Source organism: Ornithodoros turicata, chromosome 4, assembly GCF_037126465.1.
Source record: "Ornithodoros turicata isolate Travis chromosome 4, ASM3712646v1, whole genome shotgun sequence".
NCBI classification, from domain to species: Eukaryota; Metazoa; Arthropoda; class Arachnida; order Ixodida; family Argasidae; genus Ornithodoros; species Ornithodoros turicata.
In genome coordinates this window covers 5,891,375-5,911,082 of record NC_088204.1, presented here as the reverse complement: position 1 = coordinate 5,911,082, position 19,708 = coordinate 5,891,375, and the positions used below count along the sequence as shown (strand labels likewise).

The 19,708-nt window shown below is 44.7% G+C and overlaps 3 protein-coding genes across 5 annotated transcripts; 1 reads left to right on the top strand and 2 right to left on the bottom strand.

Moving 5' to 3' along the window:
• Window positions 1-286: 286 nt before the first annotated feature.
• Window positions 287-6,973, bottom strand: LOC135390842 (isocitrate dehydrogenase [NADP] cytoplasmic-like). 2 transcript variants are annotated; one of them, XM_064620782.1, is made up of 11 exons: window positions 6,497-6,973; window positions 6,318-6,392; window positions 6,210-6,249; window positions 4,424-4,530; window positions 3,179-3,573; window positions 3,036-3,103; window positions 2,331-2,399; window positions 2,105-2,256; window positions 1,253-1,393; window positions 1,019-1,181; window positions 287-558 (listed from the first exon to the last, which is right to left on the bottom strand). In XM_064620782.1, the coding sequence occupies exons 1-11, from the start codon at window positions 6,510-6,512 to the stop codon at window positions 477-479; spliced, it is 1,308 nt and encodes a 435-aa protein (XP_064476852.1). In that variant the 5' UTR covers window positions 6,513-6,973; the 3' UTR covers window positions 287-476. The 2 variants fall into 2 exon arrangements, with proteins under 2 accessions (XP_064476852.1, XP_064476853.1); XM_064620783.1 differs by lacking the exon at window positions 6,318-6,392 and having other exon boundaries at window positions 6,497-6,972.
• Window positions 6,974-7,148: 175 nt separating this feature from the next.
• LOC135390844 (transcription initiation factor TFIID subunit 8-like) lies at window positions 7,149-9,351 on the top strand. The gene is made up of 6 exons (XM_064620786.1): window positions 7,149-7,404; window positions 7,477-7,575; window positions 7,640-7,702; window positions 7,931-8,055; window positions 8,832-8,979; window positions 9,063-9,351. Exons 1-6 carry the CDS (start codon window positions 7,266-7,268, stop codon window positions 9,269-9,271), a joined length of 783 nt encoding a protein of 260 aa, XP_064476856.1. The 5' UTR covers window positions 7,149-7,265; the 3' UTR covers window positions 9,272-9,351.
• On the bottom strand, window positions 9,269-19,509 carry LOC135390838 (importin-13-like). Of its 2 annotated transcripts, XM_064620776.1 has the most exons (20): window positions 18,208-19,509; window positions 17,621-17,728; window positions 17,394-17,561; window positions 17,236-17,334; window positions 16,834-16,887; window positions 16,008-16,282; window positions 15,084-15,168; window positions 14,895-15,023; window positions 14,243-14,456; window positions 13,405-13,454; window positions 13,202-13,333; window positions 12,784-13,122; window positions 12,310-12,630; window positions 11,863-12,088; window positions 11,634-11,686; window positions 11,504-11,570; window positions 11,391-11,449; window positions 10,541-10,630; window positions 10,284-10,468; window positions 9,269-9,481 (listed from the first exon to the last, which is right to left on the bottom strand). In XM_064620776.1, exons 1-20 carry the CDS (start codon window positions 18,235-18,237, stop codon window positions 9,388-9,390), a joined length of 2,778 nt encoding a protein of 925 aa, XP_064476846.1. In that variant the 5' UTR covers window positions 18,238-19,509; the 3' UTR covers window positions 9,269-9,387. The 2 variants fall into 2 exon arrangements, with proteins under 2 accessions (XP_064476846.1, XP_064476847.1); XM_064620777.1 differs by lacking the exons at window positions 9,269-9,481; window positions 10,541-10,630; window positions 11,391-11,449 and having other exon boundaries at window positions 10,290-10,468.
• Window positions 19,510-19,708: the final 199 nt, after the last annotated feature.

Below are 19,708 nucleotides of genomic sequence, written 5' to 3'. Positions count from 1 at the left end.
TCTTCACATGTACGCAACTGACATAACTATTTATAAATGAAAAATGTCTGTGCAATCCAATGTAAGGAAACTACCATCAAGCACTCTGCAATTAAAACAATACAATATGAGAGAAAATGATGTCCAAAAACCATGATCTGTTAGCTGCACATTTTTGGATTGTATATCAGACCCTCCCTACTGGAATTTCCAGCTTCCTCTCACTGAAATTTGCAGTGGCTGAATTACTGTAAACCCTGCCCAAATGAACCAACAATTTGCCAAGCACACATAGAAGCTCATTGCAAACAATCATTTCATTGGGTTTACTTCACTCTTTTTTAATAAAATCAACAAGTATATAAACAGACATCCCATACCAAAATGCCAAGTTTGTAAACCCCTGGCAAAAAAGAAATATTCCTCGAGAGTTTGTGAATAAAAGGCAGCAGTACGGTTGCGTGCTCTTGCAGAGGTCATAGCTTGCAATCGTATAGTCACTTTCCGAGTTTCTTCCTCAAGTTCTCGGCCACCTTGTCCAAGAACTCAAATGTGTTTAAGTAGCTGCTGCGCTCAACACTGAAAAACAAGAAAAAGGGGTTAGATACACATCAGAATAAAGAACCTAATACAGTGGAGGCCATTTGTAGAGTTATTTCAGTTATGGGTAACTCCATGAACTCCGTAACGATTAAATTACCAGTTCTTAGTCATGTTGCTGCTCGAAGGCATTGTGAAGGCAACCAGTACTGCTTGCATTTAATGAGTTTCCCCCCCCCCCCCCCCCCGATTATTTGATTGCTCGGCAGCGCAGAAACAGGAAGTTACTGACATTAACATCAAAGTTGACTGCTTCGTAATCTTGCTAACTAACAGCCATCCATTCATTCTTTCTGCATAGCCTAACTCCAATTTCGGTTCTGGTTCAAACAGTTTGGCTCAAAAATTTTGACAGTGGTGCACCCTGTGTAGCAACAAGTTACCTCACACATCTCTACAAATGGGCTCCAATGAATTGAAAATAAAACTATGACAGTACTTTGTGTCACCCTTGACGCAAATTGCCAGATCTTTCGTCATGAACCCGGCTTCGATCGTCTCAACGCAGACTTTTTCCAGGGCATCAGCGAACTTTGCCAGTTCGTTGTTCTCGTCCAATTTGGCACGGTGAAGCAAGCCACGGGTCCAGGCAAAAATGGAGGCTAAAAAAAAGGATGACACCACTTTTACGCGAGGTACTGGTACCGGTGTATCATAGGGTACGAGTACATACCGACAGAGTTTGTGGATGTCTCTTGACCCTTCTGGTGAAGTCTATAGTGGCGAGTCACTGTACCGTGGGCAGCTTCAGCTTCTATTGTTTTCCCATCAGGGCACAGCAGCACGCTGGTCATCATGCCCAGCGACCCGTAGCCTAACGAATGGCAAAAGTACTTGGTATCAGTTAGTACTTGCATTTAGTTAGTGACATCAATCTAAATTGTAGATTTATATGAGGATAAAACAAAACTGCTCTAAAAGAATGGTTAGAACTTCAGCATACCTGGGTAAATTACTTCTAAAATGTAATTAAATTACATTACTCCAGTTAGAATTAAATTAAATTATATTACTCATTACTGCAATTGAAATGTAATGAAATTACATTACAATTACTACGAAAAAGTAATGACATTACAGACTCATTACTGCGAGTTTAATCGTAATGATATTGAGGATGTGGAAATTCGTTGTCAGACAACACTACGTTGTAAAAAGAAGACACATTTTATTCTGTGCCCATTGAGTGAGTCACCGTTTATAGTGGCCGTTGGAATTCTTTTAACTCACCAGTCGGCAACTCTCTTTCTGCCAAGTGCCAGCACGGAACACACAGTCGATAAACTAATGTCATTAAAATTACTGCCAAAATGTAATTAAATTACATTACAAATTACATAATACGAAAAGTAATGCATTACATTATAAATTACCAGGAAAAGTAATTGATTACTGTAATTTCATTACAGTAATGACATTACTACCCTGGTATGGTAGAACATGAGACCAAAATCAGATAGTTTTTGCTTGTACTTAAGAAGCCCTACTATGTAGCCTTCTTTCGAGAATAAGTGTGAAAGGCAACCTTGAGCTACAGCGTCAGACTGCACGTCCCCGTCGTAGTTCTTGCAAGCCCAGACAAATCCTCCGGAAGACTTCATAGCCTGAGCCACCATGTCGTCGATGAGGCGATGTTCGTACCATATTCCCTTCGCCTCAAACTGTGCCTTGTATTCCCTGCAGACAGAAACGCAAGTCATGTTGGCTCGATGCGAACTGGCTCCAACGCGTCAGATGACATCAGAACGTACTTTTCGTATATCTCCTGGAAGATGTCCTTGAACCTCCCGTCGTATTTCTTGAGAATTGTGTTCTTGGTACTAAAAAAAAAACATGAAAGATGTGTGCAAGAAGTATGTAGAAAAAAAAAAAGAAGAACATGTATATTTAGGGAGTGACTTTTTCGGGTGAAATGCCTTTCTCAAGAGAGAACTGATGTTCTGAGGCTGGAACAACATAGAAGGGACAAATACATACAAAGCGCCTTAGCCTACAAGTCTACAAAAGCCTACAGCCTACAAAAGCGCCTACAAATTCATTGCCTTTCTCAAGTTCAGGGGGGGGGGGGGGGGAATCTGGCTCTATGTTTAAGTCTTTAATTCGGGGGGAAATTGGGGGATAATTGTGCCTTTGGGTGTTATGAGGTGCTTTTTTTTTCTTCTCATCTATTAAGTTCTTTCCTAATCTTATTTATTTTATGGGTGGTCTAACATCCCCGAAGGCATAGACAGTGCTCACACACATGGGTGTACGTCCTGGAACGCAAGTTACCCATTCTTACATGTGGCGACCTTTGTTTGTCAGTGGAAACGTCACTTGAGGATTTCACAGTGAATGCAATTCAGGGAGAAATCGGGTTAAACCAGAATAGGTCACTCCCTATGTATATCACGCAAAAAAATTCCTATTGTATTATTTACATTAAAAAAAAAAAAAAACACTACTGTATCTCTCACCTGAGGTAAAGGGGGTAAACTCTTTGGAGCGCAAACTGGAATGAACTATGAGCAAAGTCCGTGATAGACTGCAAAAAAAAAAACATATTACTCAAATTAACAAACTGACAGCTTACTAAATGGAATCAGAAATCAAAGCATACCTTATCTGTGTTGTACATCGCCAACGCAACACCGCCGCAACCATCGAACTCGTACACGGTGAAGTTCAGCGGAGAACCCCCGGCCTTCGGGGTGTACTTCAGCTCCAGCGTACCGGGTCCCGGTACCACGAAGTCCGTCGCCTTGTACTGGTCTCCGAAGGCGTGACGGCCGATGATGATGGGCTTCGACCAGCCGGTGACCAGGCGCGGAACATTCTTGCAGATGATGGCCTCCCGGAAGACCGTGCCCCCGAGGATGTTACGGATCGTTCCGTTGGGCGAACGCCACATCTGCTTCAGGTGGAACTCCTCCACTCGCTTCTCGTCGGGCGTGATGGTGGCGCACTTGATGCCCACGTTGTATTTCTGGATGGCGTGGGCACAGTCGACGGTGACTAGAATGGATATGGTGACGGGAACGTCCAGATAAAGGGGGGGTGTCTCTTTTTACTGGAGCACCAAATGTTGGGGTAGTCTGACTAACACTCTCCCAAAGTTTGCAAGCCTTGCACGCTCAAATATACGATTTATGTACAGCACGGGGGAAAAATACAAGCAAGCTGAGATAAACTATGTTACTGACATCACCATGATTCCGTGGCAAAGAGGGACCAGACAACATGAACACCCTATCCATTGTTCATGTCATCCGGTCTCTCTTCACCCCGGACTCAGGGTAATGTCACAGCCACATATCATTCGTCGAAATACAGCTGAATATTCCCACACCATCTCATTTCACTGACCCGAACACCTCTGCTGTTCTCTTTCAGCTATCAGTTCATATTGACAATTCTTTGAGAAACTATTATCAAATAAAACTCGACGGGCGGACTGTTTAGTGATGAGAACAATAAATACTAATCTGATTGTCCACCAGTGATACTATCTATGCTCGTGTTTTTGGTTTGTTGTGTTTTTTTTTTTTTTTAAGTGTATTCCACATTGTTCCTGCTTTGTTTCAAGCCCCTCCCCTCTTTAATGCTGTAGCCCTGAGGGTAAATAAATAAATAAATAAATACAGAGAGCCTCGTTTACCATGATGTTGGGCAAAATGTATTTGCATTTTGACGTTGTACACATGTTACCGTAAATAAGGCACATTACTGCATGCATGTTTTTCTTTTTTTCCACTTCAATCGCTTTTACCTCTGCCCTGTTTAAACTGTGTTCCGTGTTGAAATTCTACTCTGTGTTTAAACGAAAGTCATGCTGTGATGTAAACGTTCAAAATTATGCATTCACCTTGGTCGTTCGTCTTGTCCCTGTTCTCGATGCCCAGGTCGAACGTGTGAAGCTGAACATCCAGGAAGGGGAAGATCAGCTTCTGCTTGATGTCGTCCCATATCACCCTGAATTTATTGAAGTAAAACACTCAGAGTATTGCATGCTGGTCTTGCAGAGACTTGCTGCTGTACTCAGCAAAGCTATTATGTAGGAAGAACTACTGGCAGACAGGTTGGCATATGAAAATACATAAATCAGGTTTTAGAAAGTTATCTTATTTTAAATTGGCATTCCATTTATGCTATAATCCTTTCTTCTTAAGCTGAAAAATAGTTGTAGGATGTATAACATCTGTTCTTCTGTAACATAAAAGTAAACAATATGTTGTTCACGCAAATATGCTATCAGGATTGTGCGTTGCAGTCACAAGATTGGCCAAAGGTTGCAATTGACCAAAATGCCTCCATTAGAACCCCATCAAATTAGCATTTGGCTTGGAATTTTCAGCCGAGTAATCCCACAGTTCACCTCCCACCTTTTCAAATAAAAAAACTAGGAAGTGAAATATGCTGTTGCCTTGCAAGGTACTTCCTCCTTTAGACAATCAATAAAAATTCCTACGTAACACCCTGTACCCCTTCAAAACCCTCGTCCACTGAAAGTCTCCTCCTCTACTACTGATGGCAGAAAACCCATCATGCTGTAATCATAATTGCCTCATGTTCTCAAGGATGAGGTTCCTTCTAATTTTCTTCCTTGTTAGTGTCTCTGGTAAGGAAGTCCCTGGGCGCAGTCTAGTGTTCTCTACTGCAACAACAAACCAATTTTTTTTTCATCTGCGCTATCACACAGTATCCATTCCGAAATCAAACAATGAGAGTATAAACCGTGCCAAGATACCTCTTTTCGAGGGCTTCGGTGTGTAAATAAGTAAGATAAAGTGTCCTTATCAGCCATCCCTCTAAAGTTTCAAAGGTCTTTTCCGGTCTGGCCGGCATACAATAGGAGCATTGGATAGATACTGCGACTGTGTGACGACTAACAAGAGAAGGTGGGCAAACTTCTTTTTTCCAAGGTGAAATGCTATCGGTCAAGAGGTTTGTGATTGTGGCTGGTAAGCTGGCTTCCGTAACAGTGTTTCCAAGGCACTCAAAAAACATTTGTCGAGGAACCTTTTGTGCGTAACATGTTACCTCTTTTTTCTATTCTGCATTTTAAATTTCAACTTCAAGAAAACGGCAGAAAGAAATGCCTGGAAAGGGGACTGCTCTGGAAACTTCAACGAAATATTCTAGCAACCAAACAGGGAAAAAGAAACCTAGTTAAGGGGATAAATATAAAACAGTAATAAAGAAGTAATGCATAACTTCAACGGGGCAGATTTGTGGTCTTTTAACACGTTATATGCCCAATACCAGGTGACTGAAGTGCTCCAGAAACATTGTAAAAATATATAACTGCTGTGAAACGGCTACATCAACAACTGCCTTTTTTGCAGGAAAAAAACGTTAGCTTGTTGTGGTCAAACTTCCTTTAGCAAAAGAAAAACGAAATAAAAGTTTCGAAATACATTAGAACAACACCAGACGTCGCAATATCTTGCAAAATATTGGCCACATTCCAGGTGCTACTAGCAGACGACAAACTGCAGATCATGCAATCATGACACATCGCACAGACAGGAATATGAAATATCAAAAAAAGCTTACAGCTTTTCTTCACGGAAAAGGACCGGAGGATAAAAAGGAAAAGCATTCAAATCTTGCTGTCCTGCTTCAGCAATTCTAGATATTATTTTAATTACCTGGTCATCTCATCTCCGAGGATGTCGACGACGGGCCCACCTGAAAAGACACCGCAACGGCATCAATTAAAGCAGAGAGCGCTGCACTCGTCCGACTGCTTTGCTTACATGTGCACCCAGTACGCTTGCTCGAGCATTGAATACCCAAGGCGAATAATTTTTTCCTGCTTCGTAAGAACCACGCTTTCGAGAAAAACGAGTAGTGTGAGAATTCCCGCCACCTTCTATTGTAGTTAGGAAAAGAAAGAAAGAAGAAGAAGAAATAAAATGCACAGTTGAGGACTCACACTGAATTTTCGACATGATGACAGTTCGAAGCACAAGGTCGGACTGATTCTGTTTCACAAAGTTCAAATTTCCTGTTGAGCAAGTTCGTGCAACAGGACGGGCTCCCTCTCTTGTTTGTCTTAGAGGCTGTTTGGGGCCTTTGCTGAGGTTGATACCACACGCACTCTCCCTCGCCGGTATTTCCTAATCTAATCTTGACGTCCACGATCGGGAAGTACACAGACACGTAGGAGACGGGGAATCGTCGTAGCGGACCGTGAACTTGGAATCCTTCACTCTTGTTTTCGTAATCTGACTACCTCGGCGGTCCTGCGATGCTTCCTTTGGAGTATGCAAACTTCACTGTGACACGTTGCTGCGCTATCGGACGTTGGAATCTTCCTGTCAAGTGATACAGGAAAAAAATTCTCAAGGCTGCAGCCCGCAAATATCTAGTGATCGCAGCAGACAATCTCGCGAGCTGAACTAGCCGGCAGCCGGCTTCCAAACAGATCGTGAAAAGTGTCTGTATATTGTTCCTGAAAGCAATTCACAAAATTACAAAATGTAAAAAACATATCTATAATAAAAATAACAGAGCTATATATTTTCAGGAGGAAAAGTTCGCAAGAAAGATATGCGGTTATGCTGCGCTACGATACAGTGACTCCGTCTCAATGGCTTGACGGCTTGACCTCAAAGCAATATGGCGGATGTCAATTTGTTGAGGTGTTTTGCTTAGATAGTTGCTTGCAGTTTGCGGGTTCCGATAATATTATTTATGATACAATGACTTCAACAGACAATTCTGTAGTAAACGCTCGTAGAAAAGCACTGTTTGCAGCCGCGTGCTCAATTTGTATAGAGGCCGGTTTTGCTACAGCCGAGAGAGCTGCGGTCGAAAGTTTGGTGGAAATGCTACAAAGTTGTAAGTGGTTGGCCTCTGTCATTGTACACGAGAAACTTTCGTAAAGTGTATAACCCTTATTGTTCTTTGAAGGCTTGACAGAAATCGCGCGCAGCAGCCGAGCTTTCTGCGAATTAACAGGACGTACGGAAGTTTTATCCGGAGACGTCTTTATGGCTTTAGTGGAAATGGGTACGGGACGAAACAACCGCTATCACGTACCGCTGACATAACTCTTGCTTCCTGTTTGACATAGGTATAAACATAGAGTCCCTGGGACCCTTCATCAAAAGAAGCAACAGAATCACATTACCAACTCGTAAGCTTCGAACAAACAAACGAATAAAAAGACGGGACAAATTTAAAATTTGGGTTAAGAAATTAAAGTTTTGAGTGGTCTACCAGTAGTAAAGTTCTTAACCAAAATTTTAAATCGGTCCCATCTTTTTGTTTGTTTGTTTTTGTTTATTTATTATGTACAATAACGTAAGATACATAAAGCGGAGTACTCTGTGGGAAATGATTCCTAATAATCCCTTCTTTGCAGCCGCAATGGCACCGAGGTCCACAACACCCAAGATTCTCCAAGCTGGAGAAAAGAAACCTCTGCCTCCATACATTCCGGACCACTTTGTTGCATTTCCGGATCCACACGCATACATTCGGACACCGGTAAACACTTTCACGATACATCCTAGCTTTGGGTGCGATTTGCGCCAGCAAACCAGTGGGGGGAAATGGCACACTTAAGGGGCCAACCTCCATGGAGCGAATTTCTCGCAACAAAGTTCGCGCGTTCCACCGCCAGTTGTTCGCAGTCATCAGCTCTATGGGACGAAAAACCAGCGGACGGCGTCGGAAGGTCATGCCCTGATGTCACTGTTGCCAAAGTACAAGGTGAAGGCTTAGTAGAATCAGTTACTCGAAAAAATGCATTCAATGTTGCAAAGCTTGCAACTAAATCCAACAACTGTCTAAAAACGGTGTTCAGTAATCTACCAAAAAACATATTCAGTACTACTGAAGAAAAAGGTGTTTCTTGGCAGAGAATGCCTGGCGTCCTAGCTGTACAGTAGGTGAAACAGTGAGCAGATGACAGCATCCCACAGAGAGAAGAGGAGGACGCTGATGACTCACGAAAGCAGACGAACACGTGCAGACAATAAGACAGCGTGGCCAGCTTAGCTGACGTAGATTTGTAGAGGAAGAGCACCTTGATTGGTTCGTCTGCAGTTGACGCTTCTGGAATCATGGACGCTAGGCGAAAGTATTTGTCATGGGCAGATCAGTGGCGACCGCTCTTATTTTTAACGCTCTCGCGCAGGGCGAAGTTCGCAGCTTTTCCACTGTGCATTCGCTCCATGGAGGTTGCCATGGAGAGTCTCTCTAAAGTGTGCAGATATTCCGTGGTGCACTGCTCCTAGCATTGTGCTTTCCTCCTTTTACAGACACACAAACAACCTGTTACGGAATACGAGGCCATCCGCGAAAAGGTCGCCAGCCAGAAGCGCGATGTCGAGCGGGCGCTTACGCGGTTCATCGCCAAGACGGGCGCTACGCAGAGCCTTTTTGCAGACGACACAACCTTGTTCCCACGTAAGTCGTACGGTTGCTACTGCGGCACTGCCATCACATTACGAATAATAAACCAATCTTTCTCTCCCGTATGTCCACGGCAGTAATAGCTTGCAAGCCCATGTCACAGTCTTACCTCTGCGCTCTACTGCCGAAAGACCAGGTCTTTGAGAATGACGAAGAACCGTTCAACCCGAAGGAGCCTCACGGAAACTCACCAGGGGGCGAGAAGCGCCCTTCGGCCAATGAGGTCGCCGAGGTCGACAACCCCTACCTACGGTCCGTCAAAATGCCACGCAAGAGGAAGCGGTGACGGCTGTATAGTGTCCGTTTTATACATTGGGGGGGGCTGCGTAGCTATGTACAAATAAAGTTATACATTGGCATAAACATCTTGGCTGTAGACTTTGCTCAGGAGCCCTTGAAGGTTTAGGTTGCAGACTTGGTGTTGATGGGGCCTCGGCGGCAGAGGAGGCTGAATTCGTTAACGATTTCTAGCATCTGCATCTTGTCTTCACGTTCTCTGGAGGGAAAGAAAGTAACTTGTTATTCGTCTTTGGGGTTGATCTTTCTTGGGTGGCACAGCATCGTACACAGCAGCTCTTTATAGTGAAGCCACGTGCAGCAAGGACATGGATATAGTGAAGTAAACCTGCTGTCCCAGTGTGTTGAAACCCCCAAAAATGAACGACCGATATAACAAAGTGTTTTAGCGGTCCAGCCATCTTCATCATAACGATATCCTGCTGTACACAAGGACTTGTACATCAAATTCAATGAGTAATTCACGAAAGTTTGTACATCAAAGGGGTTGCAAAACAGCTGTTCCACTGTTGAAGGAATCATGTCGATGACGTGGGGATTTCTTTCGTGTTATACGTCGAGTAAAGTCATATCTCCCTGTGCGATCCTGCGTTTGGAAGTTGCTGCATGCTGAAAACCTGGCACTGTGAGAGAAGCTGCTCCGCCCCCTCCCTCGGTCCCCACAAATCAAATACAAAAGCCAGGAGTCGACATAACTGGACAAAAAAAAAAAAAAACAGAGAAACTCCAACTTAACGTAACAAAATAACAAGGTTTACATGTCCTTCTCTATGGTCTCCTTTGTGGCACAAATCAGTCGCGTAATTATTGCCCGGGGCTTATCTGCGAATGCGCCTCATATGACCGAAAATTTTCGAAACGTTCCTAGAAACGGGTCCTGCGGCTTATATGCGTGAAATTACGGTACAATACTACGAACTGGCTAGATATCGTTTCTCAACACCCATCGTGTTATCTGAACACGAGGTTTCTGTACTGAACATGTAAACGCAGCAACTCACTCGACTATAAGCTGAACATAGTGTTCCTTGTCGGAGGCTGTGGCCAGGGAACTCGGAAAGTCTGGTCGCTGCACGAGTGCAGACAGCCACCGACACAGATCGTCAGAGTACTCCTTGTTCAACATGAGCAACAAGTCCGCCATGGCCTGAACCACCGAGAGCGGAGGCTCTCCACTGCCGATTACCTGCGAAGATGATGGCAATATAATATTCTTCGACAGCCACGAATATCAGTGTTGAGACATCGCCTCTCGTACCCTGATAATCTGCTCAGCCAGCAGCCCCCCGTGATCGTTGACGGCATTGTGCATTTTGGGGTACCCTCTACTCCGCAATATGAAGTCGCTCTGCGGTATTTCAAAGTTTTTTTTAAAACTCAATCAATCAATATTATGCTGAACAGTGCAATCCCATTAATTCAAAATCTGTTAATTTGAACGTCTGGACAGTTTGAACTGACGCTTAGGTCCTGGTAAAGCTGTCTGTATTTGCCTTCTACTTGCCTACTACTCCTTCGCTATGTGGACGTATAAAGTCAGAATTTGTCCACTACATGCAATTCGCCGTTCTGCAAATTCACGAACTTGCAAATTATTGCAGCTAACTTGGAACCTGTAGACCTGAATCTGTAGATGAAAAGTGCAACACGATTTCCAGAAAATCAGTTTTGAGAAAGATACGGACCAGTTTTGTGCTTTATTTTAAAGATTTCCCTATTAGTACACTGGGACGTCCCATCACGACTCGCAGACGACGGTGGTATGCCTCAATGGCTACGACTGATGAAAGCACGTTCGTGATTGGCTACCGCCGTTCAAAACACGATCCTGATTGGCAGACTCTTAGTTGTTACGTCATGTCATCGTGTAAGCAGGCTTTCTCTATCTACGCTGGTGCTGACCAACGTCGATAGTCGTGTAGGTCCGTCCGGAACAGTTGCGGAGAGAGAGAGGAGGAGGAGGAGGATGTTACAATGGAGGTGTTGCAATGGCTGATGTTACAATGCGGCTTTTGTTAGTTCGAACTTGGGTCCCCTTCGAGCTTGAAGTAACGGGATCGCACTGTGTTTAGATTGGAAATATCACTGCCATTACGTGGTATACCTACTAGGAACTGCGCGGCCGACTTGACTGTCGGCTCCTCCGGAAGCACTATGGTTGTCGCCGCTAAAAGGCACAGGCTCGATTGGTACCATGAATGCTGAATGCCAGCATACTTACCGCAGACGAATAACGCTGAAGGGTCTAACTTGTTCTCGTCGAAGACTGGAGTACATGCTCTGGCCACCTGGAAGCATGTATCCCGGATTAACGTAAAACCTATATACATAAATCGACAGAATTCACTCACATGAGCCAGCATACTGAAGAAGGCCTCTAAAATGAGTGCATGCTCCTTTGAAACTGCAAGAACAAATTAAGTCGGGCAAGGCCATGTTATGTTAGCAACTTAACTCGCAGTTAGTAACAGCAATGTGAAGCGAAAGGCTTGTATCGTATCACGATAGTATGTATGTTTTTTGTGCCAGCTGTGGTTAGCTTGCATATGTTTTCTAGTCACAAATAAAAGTGACGAGTACCATTCTGAGAAGAAGCTGCAGTTGCCAGCATGGTGCTGCAGAGCACAGAAAGTGCCTCGACATCGCGAGTGTCTGGCGGTGGAGTCGGCCGATATAGCTTGTCACACGCTTTAAGGATCGCAGCCTGCGGGTTCCTCGTGTACAACGAAACTAGAAGTGCAAGGACATCCAAGGCGCATTCGACTCCAACTCCAGAGGATGCAGCCTGCAAGCATTCACAGAGGCTCTGAAAGAGACATGGTCTTTATTTTTCTCTTTCATATTTCAATAGCTGCGAGGAACTGTTTTTACTAACAACTCTCGCATGCTTTTGTACATATTGTAAGGAAACTAGAGCGCAACCCTTATGAAAGTGTCGCAATAAGGAATAACAAATCACCGCCGTAGCAAACATAAAATGTAAGGGGGATAGGTGTGCAAGGACACAGTCTATTGAGGATGGCTTACCTTGACAAAATGCTTGTCTGTAGCATACTTTTCTGCCAGGGGCCCAAGCGTGGGTCTGAGTTCCTGAACGACCATTTCGATGGGCATGGTGTCTCCTTGTTCGTAAAATGGTGCATCATCCCCAGTGTCGACCTTAGAGAAAAGCATCGTGAGCATCTTGAGCAGCAGCAACACGTGTGGGAGGGTCCCCGACGTCAGATCCTGAGCTACCGTGTCCTGCAAGATGCGGATCTGGGGCACCACTATAGCCTGCAGCCACGGTCCCACTTGGCCCTTCTCAACCGACGACAGCGTACATCCGACTACGCCCATCATGACGATCTGGATTTGTCAACAGGGTTAAACAAATTGTAAAGTAAAAAGCACTACCACTAGGTTTCAAGACACCATCAGGTAGAACGTGGCTCAGAGATGGGCAGTATTTAAATACACTGTAATTAAAATACTACTTGAAAGTATCCAATAAACACCCACCCGTTCACGCTCTCCGAGGACGCTTCCCGCCAGAGCTTCACTCGCAGCAGTTAATACCTGACGTGCCATGGCACCCAAGGTGCCTCGGCAATCCTGAGCTACCTCCTTCAGGGCAAGTGTTGCAGCCGGAGCGAGTTCGTTCGTACGCAGTGATGCTGACAACATTGGCAGTACTGCCTGCAGGGTCTCCGGGCAGCCATTCAACCATTCCCCATACGCTCCTATGCACTCCAGGGCCACCGGAGTCACCTTCGGGTGAGCGGGGAGCGCGGGGAGTATGCCTCCCAGAACCTCATCGACATAGCAGCGTCCCTCTTTTCCTACTGATATCACTAGGCACTGCAAGAGAGAACAGACTTGCAGAAACTTCTTGCGAGGCTCATCTCCAGGATAGTCACCAGGTAGTCCAGGTAGTCACCTCAAATGCGAACAGGCAGGCCTCGAGCTGCGGCCATATCACCACATCTTTACGAAAAGCATCCGCGGAAACTCGTAGGTGCTCCATCAGCCGCAGGAGCATACTCTCCTGCAGGAGTTCGTAGAGGGAGATCTGCAGTGAGCCAGAAGCGTAAATCTTTGTGCTAAAAGATAAGGTAAGCAGTAACGAAGAGGCAAACTCACAAAGAACTCTCTGATGTCTTCTCTATAACTACGTAAGGCATCCCTGTCTTCTGCAAAATGAAAGGAGTTACACCTCATGGAAAACGTGGTGTCTTTTTGTGCAGCTCGTAATGGTAAATAAGTGCTTCCATTTCTATGAGCAGTCCACAAACGTGGGGTCTATTCACATGCTGCAGCTTTAGTGTGTCTTTAGCGCGGCTACGTTGCACAGTATGAGCAGGTTGTTAGAGTTGCAGCACGGATCACCCACAGGCGACTCTGCTAACAACCTACGGGTGCAACCTGTCCGTAACTTGGCACGTGCTCTGAAGACTGCCAATCGTCAGTGGCTTACTGCATCACTTATGAGACTTAAATTCCCAGCTGGCACGGATTATGAAGACACCGCTAGCACCTGAACTATCAACCATACTTTCAGTGCAGTGTCGTGCACGAAAGTCTTCCTACCATGTGTAAATAAATAAGTTGCTCCTACCGTTTAGTATCACTTTTTGGTCTACTCATCGCCAGCAACTTGACATCGCCTATTTTTCTGTCGTCGTATCTTCATATATTTTCAGTTCTCACACTGGTGCATGTGATGACGCCATTTTCTCGCACTACCTGACGAGCTCGTTGAACACTACGATGCGGAGAGTTATACTGACCGTGTAAAAGACTCTGACTCTGCAACTTCACTTGTGCGCAGTTGTTACTGACATGAAAGTGCATCGTGCGAATAGACTCGTACATCTGTCCTTTTTCCCTCTAAGCGATTTATTTCTTCACAAATAATGCAGCACTCATTTTACGCTCGTAACTCGACACGTTTATGAACACGTTTATGGCTTTTCATTACCTCCTGCCCATTGTGAGTCGTCGAGTGGAAGTTGTACTATACGGAGTAGCGCGTCCAATAGGCCTTGCCACACAGGATGCAGCAGCAACAACAGTGCTTCCGCGCGGGGTTCCTCCGCGATGGACACCTCATATTGCAGGGCATACCAAAAGCCGAGAGCTTCAAGGCTGCATTTCTCGTCCACTGGAAAGTGTCCCGGTGTTCCGCTGCATTGCTGCATGTCACTGTCTGTGTTAATACTATCGAGGGTAATAATCGGGTGCTGTGGGGATACATTGTATATTAAAGTGCCCCTCCAAACTCAGAAAACAGCATTTATGGGCATTACGAGCACCACTTGCTAGTGAAATTAAATTTCACGCGAAATATCGATGAAAATAAAAAGATGTTGATTTCAAAATTTGGCCGACTGGGACATCCTTTCTAATGGAAAAGTCACTCGTTACCGATGCGCAATGTGAACACATTCCTTTTCGCTTTTCAGTAACAAGTTCCGAGGTAACAGTATTTATAGTTCCTTTTTTTTCTGTACCCATGTACAAGTCTGTATCTGTAACAAACACTATAATTTTACGTGGTACTACATTACGCAAAGTTACGGTATTAACGTGACATGCAAATGAGAAGGAACACGTGGTGTGTGAATGCATACCAGGACGAGGTTGATGATTGTGAGGACATTGTCCTTATGCTGTGGTTTGGTGAGGAGGGTGTCAACGAGGACACTCGAGTGGCTGTCGCCCAGTGCGATGAGGATCCTGTACACTGCCCTGCACAGTTCCTATTGACCCAGAGATGCATTGGGTAAAAAGACGATTATTTCAAACACGCACGATCTCACCATTTCTTTTGCAGCCGCCATCTTGTTCAAGAACTCCTTGAGCTGTGCCAAGTTGTCAACCATCTGAAGTATGAAGTCTGGGAACCTACGGAAGACAGCAAATAGTTTGATAACGTTTCTGCGATACGTGTGTGCAAAAAGTGTGCAGGCTAGCCTATCTGTGATTTTTTAGGTTTCAAATTTTAGTAAGTACTAAACGCAGCAGTAAAAAAAGGCTATGAAAGTACTATTTAAAGTAGTAAAAAGCAAACTCAAAGCAGTAAAAAGCAGTGATGGCCAGTAGTTAACTACATGTAGTTAAATTACTAGTTAAACTACCTGATTATAGTTAAAAAATTAGTTATCAACTACTTGCAGAAATGTAGTGGCAACTACTAGTTAAACTACTATTTTAAGTAGTTAACTACAGTAGTTAGGTTACTGAAGGCGCCAACTACTTCCAATTTTGCCGCATGGTTTACAGCACGATTGTGCTTCTGACTTGTACCTTGAGCTACTTGTTTGATAAAAACGGAGGTGCAGAGCAATTGTCGTGCATGCGTACTAAATCTTCACTTTTAATGCTTGTCTAATGAAGCCTCATTTGCTGTCAAATAATTCTGCAACTTAGTTTATCGCGTAGGCACAGAAAGAATCCCGCCGCAAGCTTTGTATTTGACGATCGTAGCAATGGCTTGAGCCAAAATTTATCATTGCTTATGATTCATATTTAGGTGTCCAAGGACACTACAAGGGATTGGTGTTGATGGACGTTAAGTAGTTATAGATGTAGTAAAACTACATTGCAGTAGTTAAAAAAGTAGTTTTAACTACTCCCCTCAAAAGTAGTTGAACCAGTAGTTAAACTACTCGATCGCAGTAGTTAGTAGTTATAGTTAAACTACTGTAGAAGTAGTTGGCCATCACTGGTAAAAAGTGTCCTACTGGTGAGCGTCAGGATGGCGGACAACATTGGTTAGCGCCTCGGAAGTTGTGCAACAGAGCTCCGAGTCGGTTACGGCCTGCATCAAACGTGGAAGCAGACTTAGGTGGGATTCAGGATCCAATGACAGCTGCGCCCACGACGAATAGCAGCGTAACGTCTGGTGTCGCATACCGGCTCTGCTCTCCAAGAAGCTGAAGACGAAGTTTGAAGCAGAGTCCAGGCCCGCACGTGATGCCCTACAACTGTCTTGTTCAGTGCTCTGCAACTTAAGATGCTACAAAGAGGGAGAGAGAGAGAAAATGTCGCACAGAACATGCTAAGCAATGTGTAAAGTATTGGGAGCACAAAGCTACTGTATATTACAGGTATTAATAGTTGAACGCTAAGTATTTATAATGCTGTCAGATACAAGGTAGAATATTTTTCTACGTGGTATTTTTGTTTATTAACCTACATGAAAACTATATTCTAGGGGTTGCCATTCACAGCAAACACTGTTGTCGTTGATAGTAACAATATATAATTAGGGTCTCGTCCTCATTGGTTCTTGAACGGATGCAAGCATTCCTTTTATGGAATTCCATAAGACTGTCACAAGAGGGAATTGCGTTGATGCTCTATCATTCTCTCCCCTGCCACCAATTAGGAAGTTGTTAGGCACATAGGCCTTTTTGGTTTATTAATAAAGGATCTCCCGCGTTTGAGGTTGTGTGTGCTATAGTCCTTCTTCCGTGTCTCGGGTTTTCCATATTATCGCAATACATAATGACGAGACCATCAATAGTACCCGTAGCACCACGGATAGCAGTTCACCTCCAAACTCACCTCTTCGGGAATAACAGTCAGAAGTTCTAGCAACATGTCCTCCAACACTGGTGGCTGTGTAATCCGGATAAATTTGACTTAATAAGATAAAAATCTATCGAGAAAACAACAAAAATGGTACAGTATGGCCAGTGGCGTATCTAGAGCTAGGTGCGCCCATGGCAACATGGTTAACACGATGTCCTTGGGGATGCGTTTTCGTGTGGTCCGCACTAGGTTTCACACTACAACCTCTCTAATAGCGGGTGCTTTAGATCATTTATGAATGTGCCAGGTTGAGTGCCCGACCTGGGACATTCACTCCCGACCACATAATGGCGCCCCTGTTCACCTGGCGCCCATGGCACCTGTCCACACCTGCCACACCCTAGATACGCCACTGAGTATGGCACAGCACCTTACCGGAACATTTCCCCCAACTGAAGGCTGGAATTTAATGATAAGGTCAGAGATGGCAGACTGCCAAAAATCTGGTATCACACGAATCACGAATGATGCCACCTGTAACGGAGGCACGAGTCACAGCCCATGTGTACTGTACAGTTGACAGATATACTCACAGCAGCTATTATTTTTGTTAGAATAAACTTTGGCCCGTTCGAATATTGAAGCATCGTATCCAGCAGCTTGGTTCGTAGCGGACCATACTGATCTTCGGGAATTTCATTCCAGTGCCTCGAGATTTTAACGTGAAGCGTGTTGGCAGCGAAATATTGGACTTCGTGGGCCTGAAAGAAATTGTTGCGGTAATGCGTCGTTCGGTACTGCTCCTACCAACCCTAAGCACCTTGGTCGTGTCCAGAAGTTGCCAGGCTATGTCCCAAGCCTCAGGCGAGGCATGGAATAACGTGATGCACTGATTTGCTTCGGCGTTGCCCTGAGTAGCGTGGCACAGCTGATAACGTGGGGGAGATTAGAGACTTAATGATCGGGGTATCCCTTTCGTAGGCGTCACCATTTGAAAGCTGGCTTCACCTCATCCTGGGAAAATATCTGCAATCCCAAGTGGTTTATGAAAGGATTTCCACTGAAATCCTGAAAATTCATCAAAAGCCACTTGGAATTGCAGACATTTTTCACATGGGCATTATCGAAAACGGATTTGGGAAGGCAAGGAAAGCTGCCACAGCCGCTCTAAACTACCGAACTTATCACTAAACTATCCAAGTTTATGATGCCTTAGATTAGTTCAGTGATATGGGCGGATCCAGACCCTCGGTTTTTTTTTTGGGGGGGGGGGGGGCGATTTCTCTGTCAGAGCGCGTAGTGAGGGGGAGAGAGGGAACTCCAATGTATACTGCCGCTATTTCTGAACAGATTGTAAAGAGACCTAATTGACGTGTTGTCGTTCCAGATGAATTCTCAATGACTTACTGCCTCCACTTGTTCTGTGGTGAAAGACATTCTCCGCGAACTATATGCGGGGATCCTCTATTTCAGAAGTGACACGGAAAATTTCAAGCACCCGGGCGCTTGTCGTCACCCAAGTGAAACGCGAGTGCAAAAAGTGGCCCAGAGTTGTCCAGAGTCCACGTGCGTAGTCCACGTGGGTGTAGTGTGTAGTCACTAGTCACACCCGGTGGTCACACCACAAACTCCTGGGTGCGCTGCGCTGTCTCCCGTGATCATGAGTATCTAGGAACCGCCTCCTCTGTGACGTAACGGTCACGTGATCGTCATTGCTCTCTCTTTTTTTCTTCCCTACTGCGCGCTTTTGGCCCAAGCGTGATGCGTATGCAAAGAAAATTCCTGTGTGCTTCATTGCAAATTCGTCAAAAACAGGGTGTCTGCAGACAAACCACAGTGGCTCTCAAGTACGCGCACAAATGCCAGTGAAGTTTATCTGCACACACCCTGTACATGTTCATCTCCGCCGCGATGAACTTGTGAACGGTAGGTTCGGGAGTCTCCCCGCTTTCTAAGCAAATGACGTCTGTTCGACAGCGTTGAACTCGTTGAACAAGGTTGCGCATGAAAGCCACGGTCTTGACGGGATTACGATGGTCCCTGAAAGGGACGGGACCGTCGGTCCTACTGTTCTTTTAATAGGAGGCAGCGAACAGGTGCCTATTCGTGGAACCTAGCCCTCCCCTTCCGATTTGTTTCGGTTTCAGTCTGTCTACCAACGTCATGATGACGTTTCTCGCATAGAGGCCTATTACTTGTAGGCCTAGCTCCTCAACGATTTGTATACACAGGTGTTTTTCTTTTTTCTTCTTTTCTTTTTTTTTCGGTTACAGGATCTCACTATAAAAAAAGAAGAAACTAGCAGAGCAAAATAGATGCAGGTGTGCCTGGTCGACATTGTGTAGGACCGCGTATGCAGCTGCTGGACGACTAATGAACTAAAATTAATTAATCAATAGTTGTTTTCTGGGAAATGCAGGATAGCAGAATTGGAGCCAGTAATCATATATGCACCGTACCCTTAGGAGCGAACGTACTTTGAGATATAAATTGCCGAATTTCGCTATGCAAGTGAGCCGGAGCCAGAACTACGTAGTACTGGAGCGCAGAAAGAGTGACAGGCAATCCCGGTGAGGGGGCACGTGCTCTGGAGCGATGGAGCTGATTGGAGTATAGGCATTAATCCGAGACCCAAATAACGTGAAGACGGCGTCCTTGCTGCACTCGAAAAACGCATTGTTCTAGTGTCGGCTTATTTTGTATAGCAAACTTTGACATTTTATATCACAAAGCACGTTCGCGTCACAGGGTGATAATTAAATAAGGATGGTGGATTTGAATAATGACTGGCTCAAATTCTACCATCTCGCATTTTCTGGAAAACGTCTAATGAATCAGTTAATTCACGAATTTTAGCTAATTATAGTCGTCCAGTGGTTGCTAACGCTGTCCTACAGGGTGTTCGCCT